Source organism: Penicillium hispanicum, assembly GCF_028827665.1.
Source record: "Penicillium hispanicum strain IBT 35686 chromosome Unknown utg000001l_segment0_segment0, whole genome shotgun sequence".
In the NCBI taxonomy this organism is placed as follows: domain Eukaryota; kingdom Fungi; phylum Ascomycota; class Eurotiomycetes; order Eurotiales; family Aspergillaceae; genus Penicillium; species Penicillium hispanicum.
Window position 1 is genome coordinate 1,150,612 of NW_026623193.1, and position 24,969 is coordinate 1,175,580.

Consider the following 24,969-nt stretch of genomic DNA (forward strand, 5'->3'; position numbering starts at 1 on the left):
GGCTAAAAAAAGCATCTGCTCGAAGGCGCAGCGGAGCGTGGCGAAGGCGTCCATGCCGCCCGTTGGCCCAGCGATGGAGACGTCCCGCCGTCCTCAATCTTCTCACCCACGGGTCGCTCTGCCACGTTTCAGATGAAGCGCAGGAGATTTTGCTTCTTGACATCTGCGCACATTCAATCTCCTGTTCGCCCTTGTGCTTTGCTTCATACCTCTTGGATAACTCCCCGGCCTCTCATCTGCAGCGCGGCGTCATCCTCGTTGCATTGCGGGTCTGTCCATCAACGCCTATTCGTCTGCCTCATCTCCACCGGGTCATCGTTGTGATCGGCGTCAGGGCCTCGTAAACACCACTCAAGAGGGGGAACCTCCTTCATTATTTCTGGTCTTCGACTCTTCCGTGCGACCGTGAACCTCTTATCCCCAGATCCCGTCTCATAATTTCGTTTGGGGCGCCTGTTGATTCTGAAACGACGCCGAGAGTTTGGGCCCGTCGGTTGGACTAGTGAACTCTTAACCACCGACGCTGGCCTTTCCACCCGCGCTCCTGGCGCAATCTCCTAGCGACGAGCGCCCCTACTAGCTGCCTCTGGGGTAGGATTCTTGCGCTGAACTCAAACCGAGTCAGCGCGCTATGGCCTACAACCGTGTCGGAGCTGGTGAGTATTTCCTTTCCCCCTGTCTCTCCCTCACTGTTTGCTACGCCGATTGCACTGTCTTGCCGGTCATTGAGAGTGCATGGTCGCCGGTGCGATTCGCGTGTCCGAGACCTTGCGATTCGAGAAGAGCGCTGGAGCACCGACAACGGTACTAACATGCGCACGCCAGATCCCTTCGGGGACGAGCATCATGCGCCCATGATGAATCCCTCACATCTCAATTCCTATACCAACCGCACGCCATCCCCAGGCCGACCTCTGGATGCCTATCAACTCCAGGACAACCCGTATGGCCCGACGGGTCATTTGCCCATGCCCTCCAGTGATCGCCTCGCCGAGCAGCCCACGGTGAGCATTGTACATAGAAAACCATGCGCCTTGTGGGATTGTATTAATTTGCTGGGGTTTACAGTACTCCGTGGAGAACATCCACAACTCCTACGGTCACAACGAAGCCTACGAGGGACACGGTCCTTACGGCTATGGCGACTACACCGTCGACCCCGAAGCGCACCATGACGCCTACTACACCCAGCCCTACCAACCTGCGCACTCTCCACATGACGATTACGACCTAGGTCAATACCCCGAGGGAGGTCATACTCCGTATGACGATAATGCCCCCATGCTGCAGACGGGCGAAAACCCCTTTGGCCCCGATTACACTACAGACTACCAGGATGAGCCGCGGCCGACTCCCAGTCCCGCTCCCATCAAACGCTGGAAGACGGTCAAGGAGGTCCAATTGTTCAACGGTAATCTCGTCCTCGATTGTCCCATTGCCCCGAAGTTGCTCAGCCAGGTGCCGCACGCCGAGCCACCCGGGCGAGATGAGTTCACGCATATGCGATATTCCGCCGCGACCTGCGACCCGGCCGACTTTTTCGAGGAGCGGTTCACTCTGCGACAGAAGCTGTTCGCGAAGCCACGACACACCGAGCTTTTCATCGCCGTTACCATGTACAACGAGGATGATTTCCTGTTTGCCCGCACCATGTCTGGTGTTTTCAAGAACATCGAGCACATGTGCTCCCGTACCAGCAGCAAGACCTGGGGCAAGGATGCGTGGAAGAAGATCGTCGTCTGCGTGATCAGTGATGGACGTGCCAAGATCAACCCCCGGACTCGTGCTGTGCTCGCCGGTCTGGGTGTGTACCAGGATGGAATCGCCAAGCAGCAGGTTAACGGCAAGGACGTGACGGCGCACATTTACGAGTACACGACCCAGGTTGGTATGGAGCTCAAGGGCAACCAGGTTCAGCTCAAGCCGCGCTCAGGGCCTCCAGTCCAGATGATTTTCTGTCTCAAGGAAAAGAACCAGAAGAAGATCAACTCGCATCGTTGGTTCTTCCAGGCGTTTGGTCGCGTTTTGGATCCCAATATCTGTGTGCTTCTCGATGCTGGTACAAAGCCCGGCAAGGACTCGATCTATCACCTGTGGAAGGCCTTCGATGTGGAGCCCATGTGTGGCGGGGCCTGTGGTGAGATCAAGGTCATGCTGTCACACGGCAAGAAGCTGCTGAACCCGTTGGTGGCTGGTCAGAACTTCGAGTACAAGCTTAGCAACATTCTGGACAAGCCTCTGGAGTCTGCCTTCGGTTTCATTACCGTGTTGCCCGGTGCCTTCTCTGCGTATCGCTACGTGGCTCTTCAAAATGACAAGAACGGCCAGGGCCCGCTTGAGCGATACTTTCTGGGTGAGAAGATGCACGGTGCGAACGCCGGTATCTTCACGGCCAACATGTACCTGGCTGAGGACCGAATCTTGTGCTTCGAGATCGTCTCCAAACGGAAGTGCCGTTGGCTACTCCAGTACGTCAAGTCGTCGACTGGCGAGACTGATGTGCCCGACCGTATGGCCGAGTTCATTCTTCAACGTCGTCGTTGGCTGAACGGTAGTTTCTTCGCCGCGGTCTACGCCATCACTCACTTCTACCAGATCTTCCGCAGCGATCACAGCTTCCTGCGCAAGTTTGCCCTGTTCATCGAGTTCATCTACCAGACCATTGCGATGATCTTCGCATGGTTCGGGATTGGTAATTTCTTCTTGGTCTTCCACATTTTGACGACATATCTTGGCGATAAAGATCTTTTGAGTACTACCGGCAAGGTTTTGGGTATCGTCTTCGAGTGGCTTTATCTCGCGACTCTGGTAACCTGTTTCGTCCTCGCTCTTGGTAATCGACCCGGTGGCTCCAATAAGTTCTACATGACAATGGTCTACTTCTGGATTTGCATCATGATCTACTTGTCGTTTGCCGCAGTCTTCGTCACGGTGAAGTCCATCGAGACTGAGCTGCATGATAAGAGTTTCTCCGTCACCCAGTTGTTCACTAACAAGACCTTCTTCTCGATCATCGTCTCCCTTGGGTCAACCTATGTCATGTGGTTCATTGCATCGTTCATCTTCATGGACCCCTGGCATATGTTCACTTCGGTCCTTCCCCCCCCCCCCCCCCCCCTCTCAACTACAGTCGTCGATTCTTCTAACTCTCTCCACAGTTCATCCAATACATCCTTCTGACCCCGACTTACATCAACGTTCTCAACATTTACGCCTTCTGCAACACCCACGATATCACCTGGGGTACCAAGGGTGATGACAAGGCAGAGAAATTGCCCTCTGCCAATCTAAAGCCGGGCGGCAAGGTCGATGTGAATATCCCCCAGGATGATGGTGATCTGAATGCACAGTATGAATCCGAGCTCGCCAAGTTCGCGATGAAGCCGCCAAAGGAAGTCGAGGTCATCTCGGAGGAAGACCGCCAGGCAGATTACTACAAGGGATTCCGCAGTGCCGTCGTGTTGGCGTGGGTATTCTGCAACTTCGCTCTTGGGGCAGTAGTGCTGAGTGCGGCTGGCCTGGAGACATTCGACAAGACGTCCAGCTCCAACGGTGAAACCCAAGATACGACTCAAAATGAGCGATCTTTGATCTACATGGAAGTCGTCCTGTGGAGCGTTGCCGCGCTCTCGATGTTCAAGTTCATGGGTGCAATGTGGTATTTGGTTGTTCGGATGGTAAGTTTCTTCATTCTTTGTCTCAGGGTTGTGGCGGCATACGCTAACCTCACTCTGCGCTTCTAGTTCCGAGGCGTTTGATTTTTCGGCATCGTTTCAGCATGACGGTTGTGCTTCATTCGGCCTTGCTTCATCTCGTGTTTGCAATATATCCCCTCACGTTGACGTTGATACCACGGCGGGCCCGGTCTGGTACAGTATGGAAAATGGAATCGGAATCGTGTAATATGTGTTATGAACCCCCATGTATGGCAACGTTTTACTATCTGTTGGTGATGTCTGGTATGTTTCTTTCTTTCCTTTTCACTTTTCATGGCCTTGGGGGACATGGTTGCATGATATGATTTGTTACCGGGACTCTTTGCTAGTCGGTATTCTTCTGTATCTGTAGATATGAGTTGTGTCCCGTTCAAGGCGGGTTGAGTGGGCGTTGGTATAGATGAAATGGACTCGTCAAACAACGAAGTGTACGATCGTCTCTATGTATTTCAATGATATTGCGACAACAATCAGAAAAGCGCGATGATCTATGACGACTCTAGCCAGAATCAGCCTGATTCTTCGAATGCACACATAATGCAATGCCACCCAAGACCAAGACTAGGCCCAGCCAGGTCTCCTTCGCAATCACCTTGCGCTCGACATACCACTCCCCCAAGACGGTGAACAGAAATGCACTCGAGTTGGCCAGGGGCACGGTCAGGGAGAGTTCTGCCACAGTCAATATTAGCATTCCCACGCGCTCCAGATCTGCCACCCAAGCCCCGGCGATAGAGAAGGCAGGACATACCATGCTTTCCAACCAGCAGAAAGAACCAGACACTACCAGTCAAGTTGATCACCAGCGGAACCGAGTACGCCGGCGTGCGGAGCAGATTCACCACCGTCCAGAAGAGCGAGACGACCTTCGATCGCAACCAGGACTGCGACGACGAGTTGCGTTTCCAAGCAGGCGTCGGCGTATTATCTTCATCCCCCTCTTCCTCGGCCCCAGGCGCATCATCTCGAGGATTGCTACTCTCGCCCTGGCGCTGTCGGCTGCCGCTCCGCCGGCGCACCCCCTCTTCCTCCGACTCGTCGCGACTCAGCAGCTCCTGTTCTTCTTCCGCGCCATCAAGGACCGATTGTGCTGACGACTGGGTTTGCGATCTCCCGCGCGCGCCGCCTGAGCTATCGGTTTGCTTCTCCTGGCGCGCGTTAAAGTCCGCCGCGGCACGGCGGATGAAGGGGGTCGTGAAGCCCCATGCCACACCGACGAGGAGGAAGGAGAGAACGTAGTTAAAGACGGAAGGGGCCGGCTCGGGCACACTGGCGTCTGGGTCCATTGCGGGCGTTGGAATCTGCAGCGGTTGCGAGTCGCGCTGCTTCGACAGGGAAATGGATGTTTGCATCCGGAGTCCAGGGGGGTGTTTGCACCGGTCGGGGTGATTTGCGGAGAGTCAACGCTGATTGGCCAGGATGGCTTCCATGCCGAATGCAAACACGCCTTCGACGGAATTCGCGCTGAGAGAACGCGATGTGACACACACATCGGACTTATCGGCATGTCTCTGGATGGAACCTGGCATCTTGTCCAGATTATCAATATTATTAATTCGGCCTGAGCTTGACCCCGAGTCCGGAAGGCGGAGACTCGCCATGCAGAGGCGGACATCTAGATGCCTGATCCTATCATGGGCTATAAAGCAAGGCATTCCTGCTTCAGCACTTCCTTGTTAGCAATCTCGAAGCTCCCAGACCACCCACATACACAAAATGACGATTGCTTCACATCCCAAGTTGGACGGATTCGCCGTCCTCCAAACATCCTACAAAACAGTCGGAGACCACGGCATCCGTGCTGATATCCTCGTGCCACAGACATCTCATGCCGGCAAAAGACCGACAATTCTTCACTTCCATGGCGGTGGCTTGGTCAGTATCTCCCGTCCACTCTGATCCTCCACGCTCCAAAGAAAATTACAACTGACCAGCAAGTCCAGGTCACCAGCGACTCGCTCTACATGGACTTCTGGCCGCACTGGCTCTCCGATCTAGCCCTCAAGCACGGGGCAGTGATTATCAGTGCGAACTACCGGCTCATGCCCGGCGTAACCAGCGCCGAGATCTACGAAGACATCGAAGACTTCTGGACGTGGGTCCACTCGCCCGCTCTGGCGGATGTGCTCGCCGCACTCTCCACGCCCACACAGTGTGACCTCGACCGTGTTCTCACCGCAGGAAGCTCTGCCGGCGGCCTGCTCAGTATCTCCCTGGGCCTTGCGCACCCAACGCAGATTCGTGCGGCCACCGCCGGGTATCCCTTCGTCGACCCAGCGTCGGAGTATTACAATGCGCCGCGCGCACACCCGCCGTTCGGGCGTCATATGCCCAAGTCTCTCATCCAGGAGACGGAGGCCGTGGCTACGCCTGGGAGGATTGAGTCGTCCAATGAGTCGTGGGAGCGGTTGGCGTATATGCTTGCTATCATCGAGCACGGCACGATCGGCGCGCTGTACGCACGTGGCGCGGAGGGCGTGCCCCGCGAGGTCCTGTATCCCATGGCGCGTCTAGAGCAGCCGGGGCTGGATATTCCGCGGGGCGGGATTGCGGTGATTCATGGTCGTCAAGATAGTGTGGTGCCGGTTGTGGATAGTGAGAGGTTCATCGCACGTGCACAGGTGGTGACTAAAGATCTGCCTGGACGCGAGGGAGTTGTTCTTGCTGTTCGAGATGGGGACCATGGGTTTGATACCGATATTCGGCTGGAGGAGGAGGAGTGGTTGCAGGATACGATCAAGAGGGCGGTGGAAGTTTGGCTGGAGTAGAAGGGACTAAAGACATCCGAAGGGATCCTCTTCATAATACCACTTTATTCACGAAAGTGTATGCATTGTACAAAATTGGAGTAGCGAGAAATTCAGAGCAGTGAGCATCGGGTAGAAAGGAAAACGAAAAGGCTTTTCGACATTCGTTGGGATTATTATTCCTCTTCTCCACTTGAATCTCATCGAAGGATTTGGAATCCTGGGCGCAGCACCGCTGGCATGGAGTCTGCACGCAATGAGGCTTAAGTTTAAATCAGCACGCATGGACATCCTGAAAGAGCGAGCTTATTTAGAGAAACGTTGAGCCTATCGGAAAATCCTCTTCTAGGTGCATTTGACTTGGATCAGGAATGGATCGATTCGAATCTAAATACCACAAGAGCTGATCGCAGTCTTGAAATTGTCTAGTATCTAATACCAACGAAGAGAGATCTATGGAAGCCCAGCCAACAGGAATGAAAGTATGAGACGATGGTCAAAATATCAACAGCTGAAAAGAAACAAAGAATTACAATAAGCATAGGAACATAGTGACAGAAAGAGAATGTCGACGCTGAAGTTCTCATATCTAAGTCTTCTTGGTCTTCTTGAATGAGAATTTTTGCTTGATATCAGCTAGGCTCCAACGCTTCACACGGAAAGTGTAGTATAGCATCGTAGCCATGAAGATGTTAAACGCGACGTAGGCCCAGAAAATGCCAAAGTTGCGCCATCGGTCCGAGTAGTAGATGTCAGATGCGGAAATATATTGGTCGGCGATCTTGACCGAGCAGTACTCGCAATTTTTGATCGCATCCTTTTGGACCACGTAGCCTCCGGCACGCTCAGCGTATGGCTTGAGATATTGCCAGCAGGTCTGTCCGTTCGGTGGATCGAAGATTGAAAGCTCGGACTTGTCACATTTGACGTGGCGGCCGTGCACTTGTGTGCTAGCCATGGCCCCTGTCCAGTAGGTGAAGGGAGAGACGCGGTACATGAAGATCCAGAAGCCCGGAAGAGCGGAAGGAGGCTGCATCACACCGCAGAAAGTGAGCGACATGGCAAAGAGAAGGACCACAACAGCGCTGGCGGTTTCGGCGTCAGGAAGGGCGGCGATGATCATCTGCGCGAAGGTGCTGGCGTAAATAAAGAACTGAATACATAGGAGAAGAACAGTGACTTGGGAGACCGAGTCGGGAATTCCAACAACCGCGTAGAAGTAGCAAGCGAAGACAAGCAATCCCGTCACAATCATGTATGGGAGTTCCACAATCACGTTGGCGATGAGGAAGGCCTTCCAGGAATAGGCTTTGCTCGGGCGCTCACGGACCTCGTAGAGAGATCTTTGATTGACAAACAGAGGCATGAGCTGTTGGACCAGAGGTGTAAAGATTGTGCACAGCATGAAAACAGAGTAAATGATGGTCTGCATGCCCTGAAGAGAAGTCTTGGCCTGGTAGAAGGAAAATCCGATAAAGAGACCAGCAGCAAGACCCAGTCCCCATTTCGAAATGACGTAGGAAGGCATGCGCCAATACTGCTGGAAGACTCGGTAGGTGACCTGGTAGAGTTGGAACCAGAACGGCATAGCGAACTCCGAGTGGCCTTCGTCGGATTCTTCGATCGGGACCTTCTCTTGTTGGTCTTTGTGAATGCGATCAATCTCCGCCTGGACCAGCTGGCTTTCTTTGCTCTGCTTCCACACATCAAACCAGTCTTCACCTTGAGGGTTGGTGCCTGCATTGACGACATCAAGCATGTATTCGGCCGGGTTTTCGATATCATCGCACTTCCGAGCTCCGTTGGACTCAAAATAGTTCAAGAGCGTCCGGGACTGCTCACCGATCGGACCGAAATAGACTGTCTTGCCACCTCGTGCCAGGAACAGAAGCTGATCAAATTCCTGGAACAAAATAGCACTGGGCTGATGGATGGTGCAGAGGACAGCTTGGCCGTGTTCAGAAAGACGGCGGAGGAAGGAGACGATGGACCACGAACTCTGCGAGTCAAGACCACTAGGTCAAAAGTTAGTATGACGGAGACAGGTCTTAGTCTGGTACCACAACTTACCTGGTAGGCTCATCCAAGAAAAGAAGAAGCTTCGGCTTTGCGGCCAACTCCACTCCAATGGTCAACAGCTTACGCTGCTCGACGTTCAAACCCTCACCAGGCACACCGACAATTGCCTCGGCAAAGTCTTCCATTCTAAGCATGCGAATCACATCCTCAACATATTCGTACTTCTCCTGAATAGACACGCTAGCCGGCTGGCGGAGCAGGGCACTGAAACGAAGCGACTCGCGGACTGTGGCCGTTTCAAGATGAAGATCCTGCTGCTGGACATAGCCCGTCTTGCGTTGGAAACTTTCATCAAGACTGCGCCCGTTGACAAACATGTCACCAGTCACAACACCGACTGAAGTGCGGTGGGCCAGGACATCCAGAAGAGTCGTTTTACCGGCTCCACTAACACCCATAAGCGCCGTCAGAGTTCCTGGTTTGACCCAACCGGCAACGTTATCCAGAAGTCGGCGAGGCTCTCCCTTGATCTCGATATCATAGGAAACGTTGCGCCATGTGAAGATGTCAGTCTGGGCTTGCATGGAAGACATTCCCTTCTCTCCTTCTGCGGTTGTCGACTGTGCCAGGGGCTGCTCATTGGCGTCCTCGACATCAGAGCCTGCATTCTTGCGACGAAGATGCGCGGGTTCGTGACCGCGGCGGAAAACCAGGGCCTCGGCAGTGCTGGCAGTTGAAGAGTTCAATTCACAAGCAACGAAATAGATGATCATGAATCCGACGAGGAACGCGAAGAGAATACCAACGTTCCTCCAGACGTGCGAGAAAGAGTATCGGTAGTTCACCCAGATGTATTGATCACCGCTGACGTTCAGCGCGCCTGCAACAGAGCCGGACGCGGAGCAGGCAAAGTTATTGCCCGTCAAGTCCGCATATGATGGCACAAATTCCGAGCAAGCGAAATCCCTTCCGTGGAATTCGTTCGCAATAAGAATCTCGAAGGCATAGTAGATCGGGTTCAGGTAGTGTATCCACTCGAACCATGGATGCATTGACGGAACGGGGAGCACGAATCCTATCATAGCAGAAATTAGTTATTGACTTTTTTTTTCAAGGCATCACACGAGACATGATGGGCTACTCACCGGTATAGATGACCAAAGCCAGAATCATAACACCAGCCAAACCCATGGCCTGTGACACAGTCTGGGTGATCGCGGCTAATGTCCGGAAGACCGCACTCATGACGAAGGTAATCAAGAAGGTGACCAAGAAGTAGAGGAAGAAGTTGCCTGGTTCTTGCCGAAGCCCGACCAAGAAGTAAAGGATGATATTGAACGCGACCGCAAGGCAAAACTTCACGGGTATGTCGGCTGCCACACCAGCAATGGCTTCCGTAAAAGGGTGATAGAATGCGTATGAATTATGTTTTTCGACAATCGGACGTTGTGCATAGAGGCTGTTGATTTCAGACATGGCCGTCAAAGCGTTCAGGAGAACCGCAAAGAATAGAGCAGCTCCCTTGGACGTGAAACCGCCGGTTGTGTTTGGCGAATTGTAGAAGGTAGAGCCAATGATCAGCGCCATGATAATATTGCTCACCACAGTGGACACGGTGGAAGCTGCGTCATTCCATAAGCGTTGGTAGGCACGGACGGTGTTGAGCTTGATCTGCATCGGTACGCTGACCATATAGGGCGAGGTAGGACGAGTGTGCTTGGCCTGATTGCCGCGCTTCTTTTCTTGGAACTCGGTAACAGCAGCGACATCGTTCCCCACAGGGTATTCCTTCTCATATTCAGAGATCTCACTCATGAGCGAACGGTACTCGAGCGAATTGTGCCAAGCATTTTCGAAGTCCTCTGGGGTGCGAGGAACGCGATTCTCCATTCCAGGCTTAGCTCGACGTTCTTGAGGATTGGTGATCGAAGTCAAGAAGTCGCCAGTGGTTTGTCTCGGAGGGCACTCCCAGCCTTGGTTCTCAAAGTACGACTTGGCTGTCGCAGCGGGGCCGAAGAAGACTTGACGGCCTTCGTAAAGAACGACCACTTTGTCAAAGCAGTCGTAGATGTTTTGACTTGCTTGGTACGCAGCGATTGCGTGTGCCGAGCCAGTCAGATCGGCTAGCAATCGAAGAGATTCCACGAACTTCAATGCCGTAGCAGAATCCAATCCTCGAGTCGAGTTATCCCACGCACCCAGGGGGGCCGCGGAGAGTGCCATCTCGGCAATACTGACACGCTTTCGCTCACCACCAGAGACACCTCGAATGAAATCATTACCCACTCGGGTGTTGTAGGTGTGACTCAGACCAAACACAGCCATCACGACTTGAGCGGTATACTTGGCAAACTCCGATCGGGACATGCCCTGGAAACGATGTGCAGGGGTTCGCATGGCAGCCGCATGCTCGAGCGTCTGCCCGACGGTGAGGTGAGGAAAGTGTCGGTCAACCTAGAATGACTCCGTCAGCAATTCGGCTTGATCTCTATTAGGCTCGGAAGTCGTCTCACCTCTTGGTTATACACCAATTCGCCCTTGAATTCCTTGACCATGCGAGACTGAGGAATACCTGGTCGACTCTGTTAGTATCACCTCCGTGTGTTTTTCTCGGTAAGAGATTCAGGGATGGACGACAGTACCATTATAGTGAATCGTAGTGTTCTGGCCCTTCTCTAAACCATACAACTCTCCACAAAGGGACTTGAGTAAAGTACTGCAGCCAGCGCCCGGACGACCCAGCACCAACAACAGCTCTCCACTCTTCAGGAGTCCATTGAAGTCCTTCAGAATCCGCTTGCTAGGGGATTTGCGAAACGCCTCGCCCAGCCGCAGCGGAGACGTTGCAAAGGATGAGACAGTCTCTTGGAATTGCAATTCCGAACCAGATCCGTAGATATCAAGGTCCTTGAAAACAATTCCCATGTTCTGACCGCGACGATCCTCGCGGCCTATATCGGTCATGGCCGCGGTCAGCCATTTTCGCAAGTCGAAATTTTTGGACTGGGGGTTGAGAGAGGGATCCTGTTCTGCGATGGACGCGAGACGGCGAGCAGCCTGGACGGTGGATTGCCGACGGGATTGCTGAGTGGCGATCTGGGTTAGGTTATCCACCTCGTTCGGGTCGATCAAGGAAATCGGTTCGTATAGGTTGTCATTCTGCGCGGCTTCCTTGTCTTCGACTACCGTCTCGGAAGACATGGCGGGCAGGCAGGAAAATCCACAGGAGGGCGTCCGTGGTAAAGGAGTAATTAACGTGGCCTCCGAGCTCGTGGGCAGAAACAATATTTAAGTCGCAGACGCAATCCAATAGCTTGGCATGGCACTGCTAGTGAACACTAAATCGGCCCAACGGTTACCGGAAGAGGATAAGAGCGGGCCGATGGCCAGTGTTTTCAGCAGGGCTGATCTCGGGACCGGATAGACGTCGATGCCGGATGCGTCGTAAACAGACACGCCGATTGGCCTCGGATGGTGGAAACCCGAGCAGTGTGGGGGCAGACCCATCTCGTCGATCGTTCCCGAGACGCCGTGCGGCGCTTCTCCATGGCGAAGTAATCTCGCCGCCATGACCGCAAAGGAGAAGAACTGCAAATGACTTCCAAGGTTGCGACCCGGTCGGAGAAGGATCCGCTGACTCAGCGGGGGTTTTGGATCGCCGGACCAATTCATGGATGTTGACTCAAGTCTAGATCACTCTAGAACATCCAATAGTTGATCCAGGACCTCGAAATTTAAATAGTCCACACTCTCTCTACCCATGCGCAGTTCCCAGGCACCAGTGCTTTGTCTCTCAGTTGTGCTCGTTTTACCAAAAAGGGGCTAAGTAGGGCCCTCTACAGGATGCGGCCCCCTTGCGGTCGCTGCCAATTAAAAACAAGAGACCACCTGCCGCACATTTGACTGTTGACCGGACGAAAGAATCGGACGGATTCGGGCCAAATCGGACGGATTCGGGCCAAAACGGCCGAACCGTACATGTAAACACGTTGATTAAGCATTCCCCGGATGTATAGCGCGCACAACACCCGTGCGCAGTTATGCCATGGACCAAGACAAGACAAGGTTTTAGTCCCGTAACTTTCGGTGGCCATGTTTATTGACCTTACGCAAGGGAGATGATTTTGGAGCCTTTATCTGATCAGATTAGTGGCAAATTGCGCGAGCCTGTGATACACATCCCCAGAGTGCATCAGTTATCAGTTAGATAGCTACCGTGTCAGGGTATGCACTAACTAGGTGGCATTGCTGGAGTCTTACCTATAGAAAGTTTAAACTGAAACAGTCGCAGCGCAGGCTAAAATAGAGGCCCCTGCAGGCAGAACAAGTGGCGCTCAGTGCCCTTGAAGGTCCTGCCAAGCTTGTTTATTTTTTATGCCAGGGGCCAATCGTGTCAGTAGGAATGATGATAATCCCTACAGTACTACAGTAGGGTACATCTCATGTCGTCAACAATGTCAGATCTGGGCCCAAGAGTAAGCGTGAATAAGCACAAACGCGGGTGTTTCGGGCCTCCTTCGAACCCACTTTGGGCGTGCAAAGCGAAGTCTGGTCCACCGAAGATGCAAGAATTCTCGGGAACTCGGCGACGTCCACACCCGGCGATTACGGAAGAGCCGTGGAAACCAACGAGCGGATTATTTAAGCTGTCTCTTCCGATACACCTGGTAGTCAAATGCTTCACATTCGAGCCCAGAGGTTTTCGTCTGGGAAGGTTAGTCTACTCTCCTTTCATTCGGTAGCTTCCGATCCACTAGATCGCAACTGCGAGTCATTCAATGCGAGCCTATGCGAGCCACACCCCGCGACACAACAACTCCTCAGCAGGGTCATATATAAATATCACTGTATATTCTTCTTGATATTGTAGTCGTAGCACTTTCTAAATGGCAAAGATGTCGGCCTTCAAAGTGATCATCGTGGGAGCAAGTATCGCGGGCCTGACTCTCGCGCGTATCCTGGAGCGGTACGAGATCGACTACATCGTCCTTGAGAAACACGACGCTGTCGCTCCCCAGCTCGGGGCTAGCATCGGAATTCTTCCTCAAGGTGAGAGAATTCTGGACCAGCTGGGTATGTATGAGCGCATTGAGCAAAAAGCTATGGCAATGCTCATATCGCAAAGCCACGGACCCGATAGACGCCTTTTGGCATCACCTCATGGATTTGGTAAGATGCTAGGAGAACTGTCAGTACTATCCCCGTTAGGCCCGTTCTAGGATCAGGCTCACCCATCTCGCTCTGGTAGGCTGGGATACGATTTCCTATTCCTTAACCGCCAGCTGCCATGGAGATTGGTTGCTATTAGCACATATCGGGCTACCAATGTTGTTACGCATTGGCAAGAGCTTGTATGGGAGGAGCCCGGCAAAGCTCCAGCTGAGAGATTTACTATTCGGAACTGCGGACATGAAATATCTCTCAAGGTTCTTCTCTCTCTTGTTCTTTGTGGCAAGTGCCACCCACCTGGTTCTTGCTAGACAGCCCCTGTTGCAGACTCTCAATCCGCTAACTTTGTCAGTCGAATGGATACAGTTTGGATGTCTGCTTCTTGGGGTCGTTACTTGGTGTCTGTTCGTGATATGGGATTTGCGCCGAGTGAACGTGACGCAGGCTTCTCTGCCATTGACACTGTTCAGTGCGGTCAGTGGCTCCATTTTCCTTGGCCCTGCTGCTGTGCTAGCTGCGTTATGGAGGTGGCGAGATCAAGCCTTGGAGAATGGCAGACAGCGTTTGTGATTGCAGTTTACCTGCATCCGCTCAATTGAATAAATGGATTTTGGGATGATGCCTTGATACGAGGGGAGCTCCTATTGATCTGATATATATAGCAATAGTCCGTCCATGGATATCGAGGCCGCACCTTAAAATTAATAAGCCCGCTGGTATTACCCCTTCCACAGCAAAACACCGAAGCTGAACACAATGCGATGGGAAGCACGCTCACAGCGGAAACGCCAGAACCAAAACAGACCGATCATTCCCTCTGGGCCAATCCACGCAGGCTGGTCAGTCCCAACCACACAGCCTCCTCGGTGCGAATTGTCCGACTACCCTGTCCAGGGAGAAAGTTCACCCAGTAATCGAACAACTTGTCTGCTTCTGCCGGCGGGAAATTCATTTCCTGTAACTGGGGGTCATTTCGAACCGCGGCCTCAATACCAGACACGCCGCCAAAGACAACGAGCATACGCCTATGCCGTGGCAAGGAACCAGAATCTCCTTGCAGCACCTGGCGCACCGGAGACCCGCGCTCGGAGGTCCCGAATGAAAGGTCGTATCCGCCATCAAACGGGCATTCTGTGAACACGGCGGACAGAGACCGGCATCGTCGCACGTAGTATCCCCAGTAGTAACCGGCCTCTGCGCGAGGGGCAGAGGGATGCACGGAGTGCGCGCCATCCGGGCAGATGCGGACCGTGACACGGGAATGCGCAGCCAGATCAGATTCTGGAACTGTTATCCTCTGGGACAGGCCGATGTCGACGACGGTGCGGTTGCGGCCATGACAGGCCTGAGAAGAGGCGTCACTGTCGTCCTCGGAGGAATCCCAATACGAGTGCTTGCGATTAGCACTGCAGCGAGATCTGCTCCCGGGATTTACCTGGAGAGATGGCGAGACGACGATGCCTTCGCGATAGTCGCACCATTCGTGCGCGCGGAGGTGGTGCGGCATGTCCAGACTCGGCAGCAGGCCAGCCGTGCGAAGATTGGGATGCATTGGGAACAGATGTTTTCGCAGATACGGAGGCGTCTCGAGGTAGGAGAGCAAGTGTGTTAGAAAGTGCGAGGGATCTGAATACGCGGTGTACTCGCTTGCGTGGGTATTATGGTGTTGGTGCTTGTCTGAACTGAGGTCGTCGTCGTCGTTGGAGGTGTGGTTCTCGTCATCGTCGAAGACAACTACCTCGTCCACACAGAAAACGGCCAATGCACGCGCAATGGCACCAGCGAGGAGGGTCTTTTGCTCGGGAGATTGGGCACTGCGCAATTAACCGGAGTCAGTTGCGTAGAACTTGATATCGCAGGGGCTTCTCGCTGACTTGGCAATGATGCTGCCCGGCAAGGCTACTGTCAAGGTGTGTGGCCGGCCACCGGTCGGAGTGTATACCGCAGACGGCTTCGAGGTGCGTTCGAGGACATCGCGAGAGGTGAAACGTGCAGCTGATTTCCGGGCGTGGGAGGATTTTTGCCGCTGTATACAAGGTGATCAGCATGGATTCTTTTTCCGGGCGAACGACCTCAGGTACAAGATCAGAGAGCCCTGGGGATGGGGCATGTTCCATTGCACCACAGTTACCTTAAAGGTGTTGTTCATTCTCTCCCGTGAGCGGACGCGTTCGCGGGTTGGCTCTCGCCGAAGCAGACTTCCCAGGTCACGCAAGCACGCCAGGTGCGATGGGTTGGAAAATGGACGACAAATCCTTTTTTTTCTCTGCTATCAGACACATCGTGAGGGCTATTGAGAAGCACCATGACGTCGCATGCTCCACGCCGTACTCCACCCTACGCGGCGGCGGTTCCCATAGATGGCCGCGTCTAATACTACAACAGTTCATCCACAAAAGTAGGGCTCATACCATGCGTCAAGTCATAGATCATGGAAATCCAGATACACTCTTCCTACTGTCATATCAACGAGGCCATCTGACATTTGCACTGGCGTGTACCGTTGAGGATTGATATCCCAGGTTCCACCAAGGGTCCACCTCTGACGACATTCTGAATGGCTTCCACACAGGGCTGCCCTCGAAGTGATAGAGCTAAGTAACCGCATGGCTTGCCCCTTGCTCCAAGACCTCCCCTTCGTCCAGCTCCTTGACGATATTGACCCCAGCGCTGGTCCCAATGCGCGTAGCACCGGCCTTGATCATACGCATACAGTCACTCGCAGACCGAAGCCCTCCACTGGCCTTCACTTTACATGCATCAAAGTATATCTCGGCAACGAGCCGCATTGTGGTGACAGAGCTGACGCAGGCGCCGGGCCCAGTGAATCCAGTACTGGTCTTGACGAAGTCGCATTCTGCTTTGCAACACAACACCGTCGCGGCAATCAGCTGGTCTCGGTTAAGCTGAGAACATTCCACGATGGCCTTGACTTTGACCGGAAAGGGTGTGGCCTTGCGCACGGCATCGATATCGTCGTACACCGCTTTGTAGTAGCCTTCCTTTAGCAATGGATAGTTGATGACCACGTCTATCTCACTCGCGCCCTGGCTGACCGCCTCCTGGGCTTCTCGCACTTTTTCGGAGGTTGCTTGGATGCCTTCTGGGAAGGCCACCACGCAGGAAACTACCGTACTCGGAATGTCCTTGAGCTGCGCAGCAGCACGGGCGACATGTTCCGGCCGGACACACACCGACGCGAAATGGAGCTCGCGCGCTTCGTCGCAGAGTTGATCGATCTGCTCAGGGGTGGCCGGTTGTACCAGCAGCGTGTGGTCGATTAATCGTGGAATATCCAACGGGATCGCCGGCTGGGACAAGGATCGTTCTGGGAGCTTCACTTTGAGTTCGCTGAACAACCTTTCCCATTCCTCGTCTGTGGATGGCACCGGTGATACGGACGACATCTTGGATTCTCGTCGGCTGTTCAGGGCACTCGCGCCATCAGAGTGGAATCTAGTCGGTTTCCTCACCGGCCTCGATGGAGGGGAAGAGGGGAAGTGCCATCACGTGAGGTTGCTGGCGAATCATCATGACGATCTGTGATTCATCTTGACACGATGAAAGCGGCGAGGATGTGTCACAGGAGGCTGGTGCCGGCGGGAATGGCCGCTATTCGTTGGCAGGAAAGGGTACAGGGTATGATGGCGCAGTTGTCTATGTAGTCGATCTGAGGAAATAGTATGGGATTGGGCGCATATCGGACCTCGGCATGAGAAGTCAGATAGAAGAAGCGTATAGCATGATTCGGAACTGTCTCCGATGAATTTGATTCAACTGTAGAAGCTCTTGGAGATGGAGGCCATTGCTCTTGGCGGCTGCACCTCCATTTCGGTATATGAGTTCCTAGTTTTCCTGCTGCAGAGCTCATTGCAGCCATTTAGCTGCGCTTCTAGCGACAGCTCCCGCACTCTGGCCCTCGAATATCATCAACTCGTCCAATGCGTCGTCCTGGACCGGAGCCCGGGCCGCTTCCACCGCCACCACCACCTCCTCCGCCAGGACCGTAGGATCCTGGGCCACCCCAGCGAGGATTAGATCCAGATGTTTTCGGTCGGTGAATGTTGAACTGCGAGTTCTGGGCTGCGGTATAGGGGTCGAGCTGTGGTTTGGCGCGTCAGCATTCCAAGTGCACAGTGGGTCATAGAGGGAGGACGTCAAGTGAAAAGCGCAGGAAGAACTAGGAGCAACAAGATGAACCATACCGAAAATAGGCTCACGAGATACAAGCCGACGAAGACATAGACACCTTCAAAGAAACGGGTGAGACGGACGGTCAATGGCGGGCTGTAGGCGTCGTACGATGTTAGCAGAGTCCATCGCTGGGTACCATCGCAGTATTCTACCTCTGGAGAGCCTGTCCATTAGAAAAGTAGGCTGTTCTGGGCTTTCCGGATGACATGGTGGCTGTGGTGATGGAGAAGAAGTGGGATCATCGAAGTTGATGAGGTGGAGTTGGCGGGTTATCGGGGCGATAAGGCTGCGCGCGTGTGGAGTCATCTCCGCTCACTAACTATCCATGGATGTCAGGTACAGTGACCTACAGTCGAGTCTGCCATTGGCATCCTCAGCAGTCGCTGTGCAGGACCAAGTCAGTCTTCGGCCTCGTATCCACGAATTGTGGCTATAAATATGCTGAATGAGTGGCATGCAGAATTAATCAATATATTCAAATATTCTCTTTCTGCCCGAACGGGGTATCTGAATCTCGTCTATATACACAACCGTCGTAACGCCGATGCTATGAAATCATACTTATGCTTGATGTGCAAAATGCCCATCTTTCATTCCTCGGCCTGGTGCGCAGTGGCAGCCTCCGCCTCACTGTGCAATTCATCCAATCCGTGGAATCCTTCCTCAATCACCCATTTCTGGTCGTTGGGGTTGTGCAACACATGACAGCTGGCGCCGACAACCAACAGGCCCGGTGGCCGCGATCCGGCGGCCTCGAACGCCAAACAGACATGTTCCAATGTTGACCGAATCACCCGCTGATCAGGGCATGAGGCCCGTTCAATGATTGCACAAGGTGTCTCCTTCGGCCAGAGAGTTCGGGCCCGCTTCAGGTCGTCGGCAGGAAAAGTGGTTAGGGAGTCCACCAAAGCAGATAGCCGGTGAAGAGCCATCAGAAAAACGACAGTTTGAGTAGACACATAAGTTGGAGGCTCAGGAGCAGCGCCCTTCCTGCCCGTGCCAGTACAAATCAAGACTTGGTCAGATACTCCGCGATGGGTTGCGGGAATGTCTGCGAAGAGGGATGCACTCATGGCACTGGTAATTCCCGGAAGCACCACTGGTATATAACCTTTCCCGCGGAAGAAATCAAACTCTTCCGCTCCGCGGCCGTACAAGTACGGATCTCCTTGTTTCAGTCGAAGCACCTGCCGTCCTTTCTGCAGAGCCGCCAGTCCCATCTGCAAGAACTCCTCCTGAGCTTGGTCAGCATTGCCTGGAAATTTCCGCGCAATGTGAACTTCTGTTCTGCGGGGTATCAAGTCCAATACTGGAGCTGGCACGAGCTTGTCGGCAAGAATGATGTCGGCATTTTGGATGGCGTTATACGTGGCACGAGTGAGCAAATCGGGATGACCAGGACCGGAGCCAGCAAGTACAATCTTGCCTTTCCGGGATAAATCGTGAGTTCCATTCACCTCCTTTGTGCTGTCCATGCCAGACGAATATGCTTTCAGGATTGCGTCGATATCAGCATCTGTTATGGAGACAAGCTTTCGAAGTGGCCAATACTCGCAGATCTGCGAGAGCCAGCGCATCCGTCTTGTTTTGGCTGCGGCAGCATCTCCTTCCGTGACCAAATTGTTGAAGGTATGCTTTTGGCCAGCTGTGTCATCGTCATCACCCTCAAAAGCCACCTCGTTTAACCCCGCCGCATTGTCCTCCTCCCAGAGTCGTCGCCGGACGGAGCCAAGTCGATCAATTGCAGACCCAAGGTTAGCAGGAAGAAAGGCAGCAACCTCTCTGCGAAGGCGTGATGCCAATTTACAGCCACGGCCAGACGTCGTGATACCAACATGGAGCGGACCGTCTGAGTAGGTAGAAAGCAGCGTGAACGAACATAGCTCTGGCGTGTCAGATACATTGACGGGAATTCTGAGACGTTGGCACAGCTTGGAAATATGTGGAGCTGAAGAATTCATGTCAGCAGCAGTTGGGACCCCATGTTCATGCCCAAAACCTACCAAGCGGGTTGCTGCCACCCAAAGTGACAAAGACTGTGTCCACCACGTGGTCAACATCCTCGCGCCCCAGCGTCGTTAGATCATCGTCTTCAAAATCACGACGTAACCATTCTGCGGAGCCATTCGCAATATGTTCCGAGAGAGTGAAGTGCATGTCCACCGTCTCTGGTGCAATGATGATGGGCCGGGCTCCGGCTTCGAGACTCTTCGCACAACGAGTGGCGGCTAAAGGGTTGGCTCCGACAATCAAATGAATCTGTGACTCAACATTCCATGCAGTCATCAATGGCACAAAGTGTCCGGAGTCACTGGAGGCATCCTTCATAGTGTCGTGTGTGGCCGCAGATTGCGGGTTGTCCCTCCAAATGCGGCACTTTCAATATCTTCAAATGTCCAACTGAATGCTTGCAGTCTAGCAACAGACGTCCACAAGGGATTTCCCAGTCTGAGTATTTCAATCTCTGCCTGGAAAGGTTCCTTGAACGGCCAATGCACTGCTCTGCAGCGTTTCCGCGGAGATACAGAAAATACTCCGGACTGAGTAAAAGCCCAGTCGCGATTGGCGATAACGGCTGATAAGAATCTTGGAGGGGGGCCCGGTCGAGTCGACGATCGCAGCGCCACCGTGCAGAACCTGTGGACACGGAGATAATACGTTGTGTCAAGATTCTCGATATGGACAGCTCGAATTGTCCCCTGCAGATGGCGCTTAATGTGATTGTTCAGTCTATGGGAAATTTTTCTATACATCTGCACCACCTAAAGCAGTTTAACGCGGGATGGCGTGATTGCGTGACCGGGGGGCTTAGCTAAGTGTGTGCCTGAGCTAGTTGGCAGCCAATGCAGCCGCTATGTCAAGACAACCTGAACATCTGGAGCAATGTCTGACGACCTAGTTGTGATCTATTTAGGTATCTATTGATTGAAAGATATTCTATGAGGATGTGCATCCCATTATCATCCCAAAGCAATGAAAATGCTCCAACTTTCTCCTATTTTCGGCCCAACAGTACATGTTTGTCATTATTTCCAAGGTTGCATTCTTGATGACCATACAAGAGCAGTACTCAGCAACAAATATCATATAATATTGAATAATTATGAATATATTGGTACGTCAAGAGACTGGAGAAGGCTGGAAATCTGGGCGAATGTTGACTGGTCACGTGGTCTCGGAGCTTACAGCTCAGGCTCAAGGGCGGAACGGCGTAGCAGAGCTCCAGCATCACCTCCATCTGCCATCTCCTGTCCCGAATCTACGCATTGTGTTGTCGGTGAACTCCCACCGACGCTGATGTCCATTGTCTCTTCTCGCTGCTTCCTCCTCCACTGATCAGTCTCCATCCACATCGTCATCATGTCCGACGCTTTGATGAAGCCCGAGAAGGACTTCACCAAGGACGCCGACAAGCTCATCCCGGAAGCTGAGGCCCTTGCGAAGGTGCGACCCGGAGTGCCTATTTGATGATGACGATACTAATTTATTCATGTTTCCAGACCGATGTTCAGGGTGCGATCGATAAGCTGCTTGTGCTGGAGAAGCAAGCACGACAGGTCCGTGACCTCATTCTCCATCTCCGAATCATCGACCTCCCTGCTGACTAGGACCGCCTTTAGGCTTCCGATCTTGCCACTACATCCCGCCTCCTGGTCGCCATAGTCACCATCAGCAAGAATGCCGGTGATTGGAACCTGCTTAATGACCAAGTCCTCCTCCTCTCCAAGAAACATGCCCAGCTCAAGCAGGCCACAACGCGGATGGTGCAGGCGGTGATGAAGTTCTTGGATGAGACTCCGAACCTGGAAGTCAAGCTCTCTGTCATCGAAACTTTGCGGACGGTCACTGAAGGAAAGGTAGGTGGAGACTGTGTCCGAGTTGACCATTTGGACAACACTGACACTCCTGAAAGATTTTCGTCGAAGTCGAGCGAGCCCGTGTGACCCGAATTCTCTCGAATATCAAGAAGTCGCAAGGCGATCTCAATGCGGCGGCCGATATTCTGTGTGAGCTACAGGTGGAGACGTTTGGTTCGATGACGAGACGCGAGAAGACCGAGTTTATCCTGGAGCAAGTAGCCCTGTGTATTGAACGCGGAGATTGGACTCAGGCTTCCATCCTCATTCGCAAGATCAACAAGCGGTATTTCAACCGCAAACCGAAGAAGAGTGCCGAGGAGATCGAGAAGCTCAAGAAGCAAGCGGAGGAGCGAGAGAAGACTCGGGGGCCAGATGAGCCTCCCATGGAGGTCGACGATGACGTGACTGACCTCAAGCTGCGTTACTACGACCAGCAAATCACTCTGGCCAACCACGACTACAAGTATCTCGATGTCTGCAAGAACTACCGAGAAGTCCTGGACACTGAGGCGGTCGAGAACAACCCAGAACATCTGCGTGCGGTATGTACTTGCGTGTTGGATTTGACCAATATCCATGGCTAACCCAACGTATCTAGTCCCTTGCACGGATTGTCTATTATATTGTCCTGTCTCCCTACGACAACGAGCAGTCAGATCTGTTGCACCGCATCCAACAAGACACCCGGCTGTCACAGGTTCCCGAGGAGGCTCGCCTCGTCAAACTCTTTACCATCCCTGAGCTGATGCGCTGGCCCATGGTTGCAGAGCAGTTTGGCCCTCATCTGTGCAGCACCGACGTATTTGACTCCCAGGCCCAGCAGTCTGCTGAAAACCAGGCCAACCGGAGATGGCAAGACTTGCGCAAGCGGGTCATCGAACATAACGTGCGGGTGGTGGCCAAGTACTACACTCGCATCCAGATGGGTCGATTGACTCAGCTTCTGGACCTGACCGAAGAAGAGACGGAAAAGTACATCAGCGATCTGGTGACCTCGAAGACCATCCACGCCAAGATCGACCGGCCCGCGCGGCTAGTCAACTTCGCCAAACCCCGGGATGCAGACGACGTGCTCAACGAGTGGAGTAGCGATATGAAGAACCTTCTTGGTCTTCTGGAGCGGATCGATCATTTGATTACCAAGGAAGAAATGATGGCTCGGATCCTGCCTTCTCGCGGTGACAAGGCCAAGGCCCGTTAGTTATTGGTCGCGACGGTGTTCATGCGTGGGAGATTAGGGTGTGGGAATCCTGCCTTCGTGTAAAATAAATCGCCGGTAGACAGACCCCTTATGAAGATCAGGCTACTGATTATGTGGGAATCTTCTTGTCTTGTATTCGTGGGTATAAGTCAGTTTTCGCCCACCAACCGTAACTGAGCCTCAAGTTCATTCGTGCAAAGGACACCTGGGTGTGATCTAGTTCTAGCAACTTCTATTTATGTATATCGATCTATTGCCCTCAAAACGGAACATCCATCTCATTGACATCCTCCTCCTGTTTCACACTTCCCCCGCCACTGGCCCGTTCCATTTGTTTCCGAATAAACTGCACCGCAGCATCGAGATAAGGCCGCTGACTAGGCAAAAAGTGACCACCGGGATGCCAAACCACCAGTCCGTCCTTCTCCGGCTCCCCCGCACACGCCTCAATCAACGCACGACTCCTCGCCTCCTCGACAACCGCATCCAGCGACCCAAGCACATGCAACACCGGCGTCTGGAGCGGCGGGTTCTCGTAGAAGCCACGGTACCGAGCCCCAGGCGCCCGGAATCCACTATAGCACAGCGCAAACTTCAACGGCGGATGCTGAAACCCAGCCCCGAACGCCTCGGGGAACGGCATCCCCGCCGCCCCGTCAACCTCATCCTTCGCAAAGCTCTCGAAAGACTCTTTCCGGCCCGGCTCCAATAGCCCCGCGACCATGCCCGCTAGTGCGGCGCCCTGCGAGAACCCGATCACGCCGTCGAAGGGCCCTTCGTCGGAGAGGACCTTGGCGACGGAGGCGAGGCCGTCTTCGAGGCCCTGGTAAAGAGGCGGGTTTGCGGTGTTCGACCGCCGCCACCAGCCGAATGCTTCGACGGATTCTTCGGATTCGGTGTTGTCGGAGGGTTCGTAGCCTGGGATATCACTTGGTCTCAGGCGCAGCGGGGCTGTTGGGTAGATCGCATTGACTTCGTGTAAGGGGAAGGCTTTTTGGATGTGTTTGATGAGAGCGCGGCTCTTTGCATGGAAAAGGGTGCCGGACTGCGTGTAGCCGTGCAGCATGAGGATTTTGAGTGGCTGGCGCGCGGAGGCTGTGGGCTTCGGTGCCATTGTGGACAAATTCTGATTGCTTCAGATCAAGGCGAGAAGAGTGAGTAGGGGCGCGGCTGGCCTGGGCTATACGTAAGGGAAGGGAGAGAGGAAGCAGGCGACGGTGAAGATGAGGGCTGCAGCCCCGGACGTGCGACGATAAGATAACGAGGCGCGCTCATCTATAAAATGGGTCACTCGTCCCTGGACGCATTTCGTCACGGCAACAAACACATTCGAGATACAGCAGAGTTCACTATGGCGGCCCAATCGAACATCAACGACATCGAGGACTATGAGCGCAAGATGACCGACCTCATCAAGTAAGTGGAAATTCTTTTATATCCTCCAATGCTCCTTTTGTAAACATTGCACAACACCGTCCTCGGCCACAGCTCTCCCCCTCTACGCCTCTGCTTTTTAATAGAACGGTATACCTGACAACGAACGACAGCACGTTCGAGTCGCACCCGCAAGCCCAGCCACCAAGCCCCCATCCAACCGCATTCTTCCTGCTGGACTTCATCAAGAACAGCCATCGAAACCTACAGCAAATCGACAAGCAGAAATACGCCTCGGGCGACAACGCCGCGCAGGAAGCCTTCCGCGAGATCGTGGGCCGCAACTCATTCGCCATCCTCCTCCTCCACGACGACTCCGGCAAGCTGTCCATGATGACTGGCGCCGACCCGCGCAACCGAATCAACTTCGGGCCGGAAATCAAGGCCAAGGCAGAGGCGCTGAAGCAGTAGGGAATCGCATGGAATAGTTGCGCTGCAGGAGCGCTGATATCATTTTCGTTCTTGCGGCATTGGCCGGTCCACTTTTTTTTTTTTTTTTTTCTCTTGCGCGACAAATGCAGATGCGCGATATTGGGCCACGGCTTTGCCGACGGACGGATCTACGACTTTGTATTGATGGCTGTCCTTTTGCATTCTTTCATATCTTCTTTACTTCTGGGACATTCTTG

The 24,969-nt window shown here is 53.5% G+C and overlaps 12 protein-coding genes across 12 annotated transcripts; 5 read left to right on the top strand and 7 right to left on the bottom strand.

The window, feature by feature from the left end:
* Positions 1-631: 631 nt before the first annotated feature.
* chsA (chitin synthase I) lies at positions 632-3,758 on the top strand (the record flags this gene model as incomplete). Its single annotated transcript, XM_056939658.1, has 5 exons — positions 632-656; positions 826-1,004; positions 1,069-3,093; positions 3,159-3,677; positions 3,744-3,758. 5 exons carry the CDS (start codon positions 632-634, stop codon positions 3,756-3,758), a joined length of 2,763 nt encoding a protein of 920 aa, XP_056803938.1.
* A 457-nt stretch (positions 3,759-4,215) lies between these two features.
* On the bottom strand, positions 4,216-5,068 carry N7459_000474 (uncharacterized protein; the record flags this gene model as incomplete). The annotated part of the gene is made up of 2 exons (XM_056939659.1): positions 4,216-4,388; positions 4,468-5,068. The coding sequence occupies 2 exons, from the start codon at positions 5,066-5,068 to the stop codon at positions 4,216-4,218; spliced, it is 774 nt and encodes a 257-aa protein (XP_056803939.1).
* Positions 5,069-5,432: 364 nt separating this feature from the next.
* Positions 5,433-6,484, top strand: N7459_000475 (uncharacterized protein; the record flags this gene model as incomplete). Its single annotated transcript, XM_056939660.1, has 2 exons — positions 5,433-5,591; positions 5,660-6,484. The coding sequence occupies 2 exons, from the start codon at positions 5,433-5,435 to the stop codon at positions 6,482-6,484; spliced, it is 984 nt and encodes a 327-aa protein (XP_056803940.1).
* A 568-nt stretch (positions 6,485-7,052) lies between these two features.
* On the bottom strand, positions 7,053-11,683 carry N7459_000476 (putative ABC multidrug transporter; the record flags this gene model as incomplete). Its single annotated transcript, XM_056939661.1, has 5 exons — positions 7,053-8,478; positions 8,534-9,557; positions 9,628-10,936; positions 10,996-11,054; positions 11,125-11,683. 5 exons carry the CDS (start codon positions 11,681-11,683, stop codon positions 7,053-7,055), a joined length of 4,377 nt encoding a protein of 1,458 aa, XP_056803941.1.
* An 87-nt stretch (positions 11,684-11,770) lies between these two features.
* On the bottom strand, positions 11,771-12,154 carry N7459_000477 (uncharacterized protein; the record flags this gene model as incomplete). Its single annotated transcript, XM_056939662.1, has 1 exon — positions 11,771-12,154. One exon carries the CDS (start codon positions 12,152-12,154, stop codon positions 11,771-11,773), a length of 384 nt encoding a protein of 127 aa, XP_056803942.1.
* Positions 12,155-13,377: 1,223 nt separating this feature from the next.
* On the top strand, positions 13,378-13,701 carry N7459_000478 (FAD-dependent oxidoreductase; the record flags this gene model as incomplete). Its single annotated transcript, XM_056939663.1, has 1 exon — positions 13,378-13,701. The coding sequence occupies one exon, from the start codon at positions 13,378-13,380 to the stop codon at positions 13,699-13,701; it is 324 nt and encodes a 107-aa protein (XP_056803943.1).
* Positions 13,702-14,459: 758 nt separating this feature from the next.
* Positions 14,460-15,625, bottom strand: N7459_000479 (RNA methyltransferase; the record flags this gene model as incomplete). Its single annotated transcript, XM_056939664.1, has 2 exons — positions 14,460-15,465; positions 15,594-15,625. 2 exons carry the CDS (start codon positions 15,623-15,625, stop codon positions 14,460-14,462), a joined length of 1,038 nt encoding a protein of 345 aa, XP_056803944.1.
* Positions 15,626-16,245: 620 nt separating this feature from the next.
* On the bottom strand, positions 16,246-18,053 carry N7459_000480 (uncharacterized protein; the record flags this gene model as incomplete). Its single annotated transcript, XM_056939665.1, has 4 exons — positions 16,246-17,086; positions 17,563-17,753; positions 17,857-17,938; positions 17,998-18,053. The coding sequence occupies 4 exons, from the start codon at positions 18,051-18,053 to the stop codon at positions 16,246-16,248; spliced, it is 1,170 nt and encodes a 389-aa protein (XP_056803945.1).
* Positions 18,054-18,435: 382 nt separating this feature from the next.
* On the bottom strand, positions 18,436-20,173 carry N7459_000481 (putative siroheme synthase; the record flags this gene model as incomplete). Its single annotated transcript, XM_056939666.1, has 2 exons — positions 18,436-19,793; positions 19,849-20,173. The coding sequence occupies 2 exons, from the start codon at positions 20,171-20,173 to the stop codon at positions 18,436-18,438; spliced, it is 1,683 nt and encodes a 560-aa protein (XP_056803946.1).
* Positions 20,174-21,205: 1,032 nt separating this feature from the next.
* On the top strand, positions 21,206-22,906 carry N7459_000482 (proteasome regulatory particle lid subunit RPN5; the record flags this gene model as incomplete). The annotated part of the gene is made up of 5 exons (XM_056939667.1): positions 21,206-21,289; positions 21,346-21,402; positions 21,466-21,702; positions 21,759-22,247; positions 22,304-22,906. 5 exons carry the CDS (start codon positions 21,206-21,208, stop codon positions 22,904-22,906), a joined length of 1,470 nt encoding a protein of 489 aa, XP_056803947.1.
* A 259-nt stretch (positions 22,907-23,165) lies between these two features.
* Positions 23,166-24,020, bottom strand: N7459_000483 (alpha/beta hydrolase; the record flags this gene model as incomplete). The annotated part of the gene is made up of 1 exon (XM_056939668.1): positions 23,166-24,020. One exon carries the CDS (start codon positions 24,018-24,020, stop codon positions 23,166-23,168), a length of 855 nt encoding a protein of 284 aa, XP_056803948.1.
* Positions 24,021-24,257: 237 nt separating this feature from the next.
* Positions 24,258-24,751, top strand: N7459_000484 (uncharacterized protein; the record flags this gene model as incomplete). The annotated part of the gene is made up of 2 exons (XM_056939669.1): positions 24,258-24,322; positions 24,454-24,751. 2 exons carry the CDS (start codon positions 24,258-24,260, stop codon positions 24,749-24,751), a joined length of 363 nt encoding a protein of 120 aa, XP_056803949.1.
* Positions 24,752-24,969: the final 218 nt, after the last annotated feature.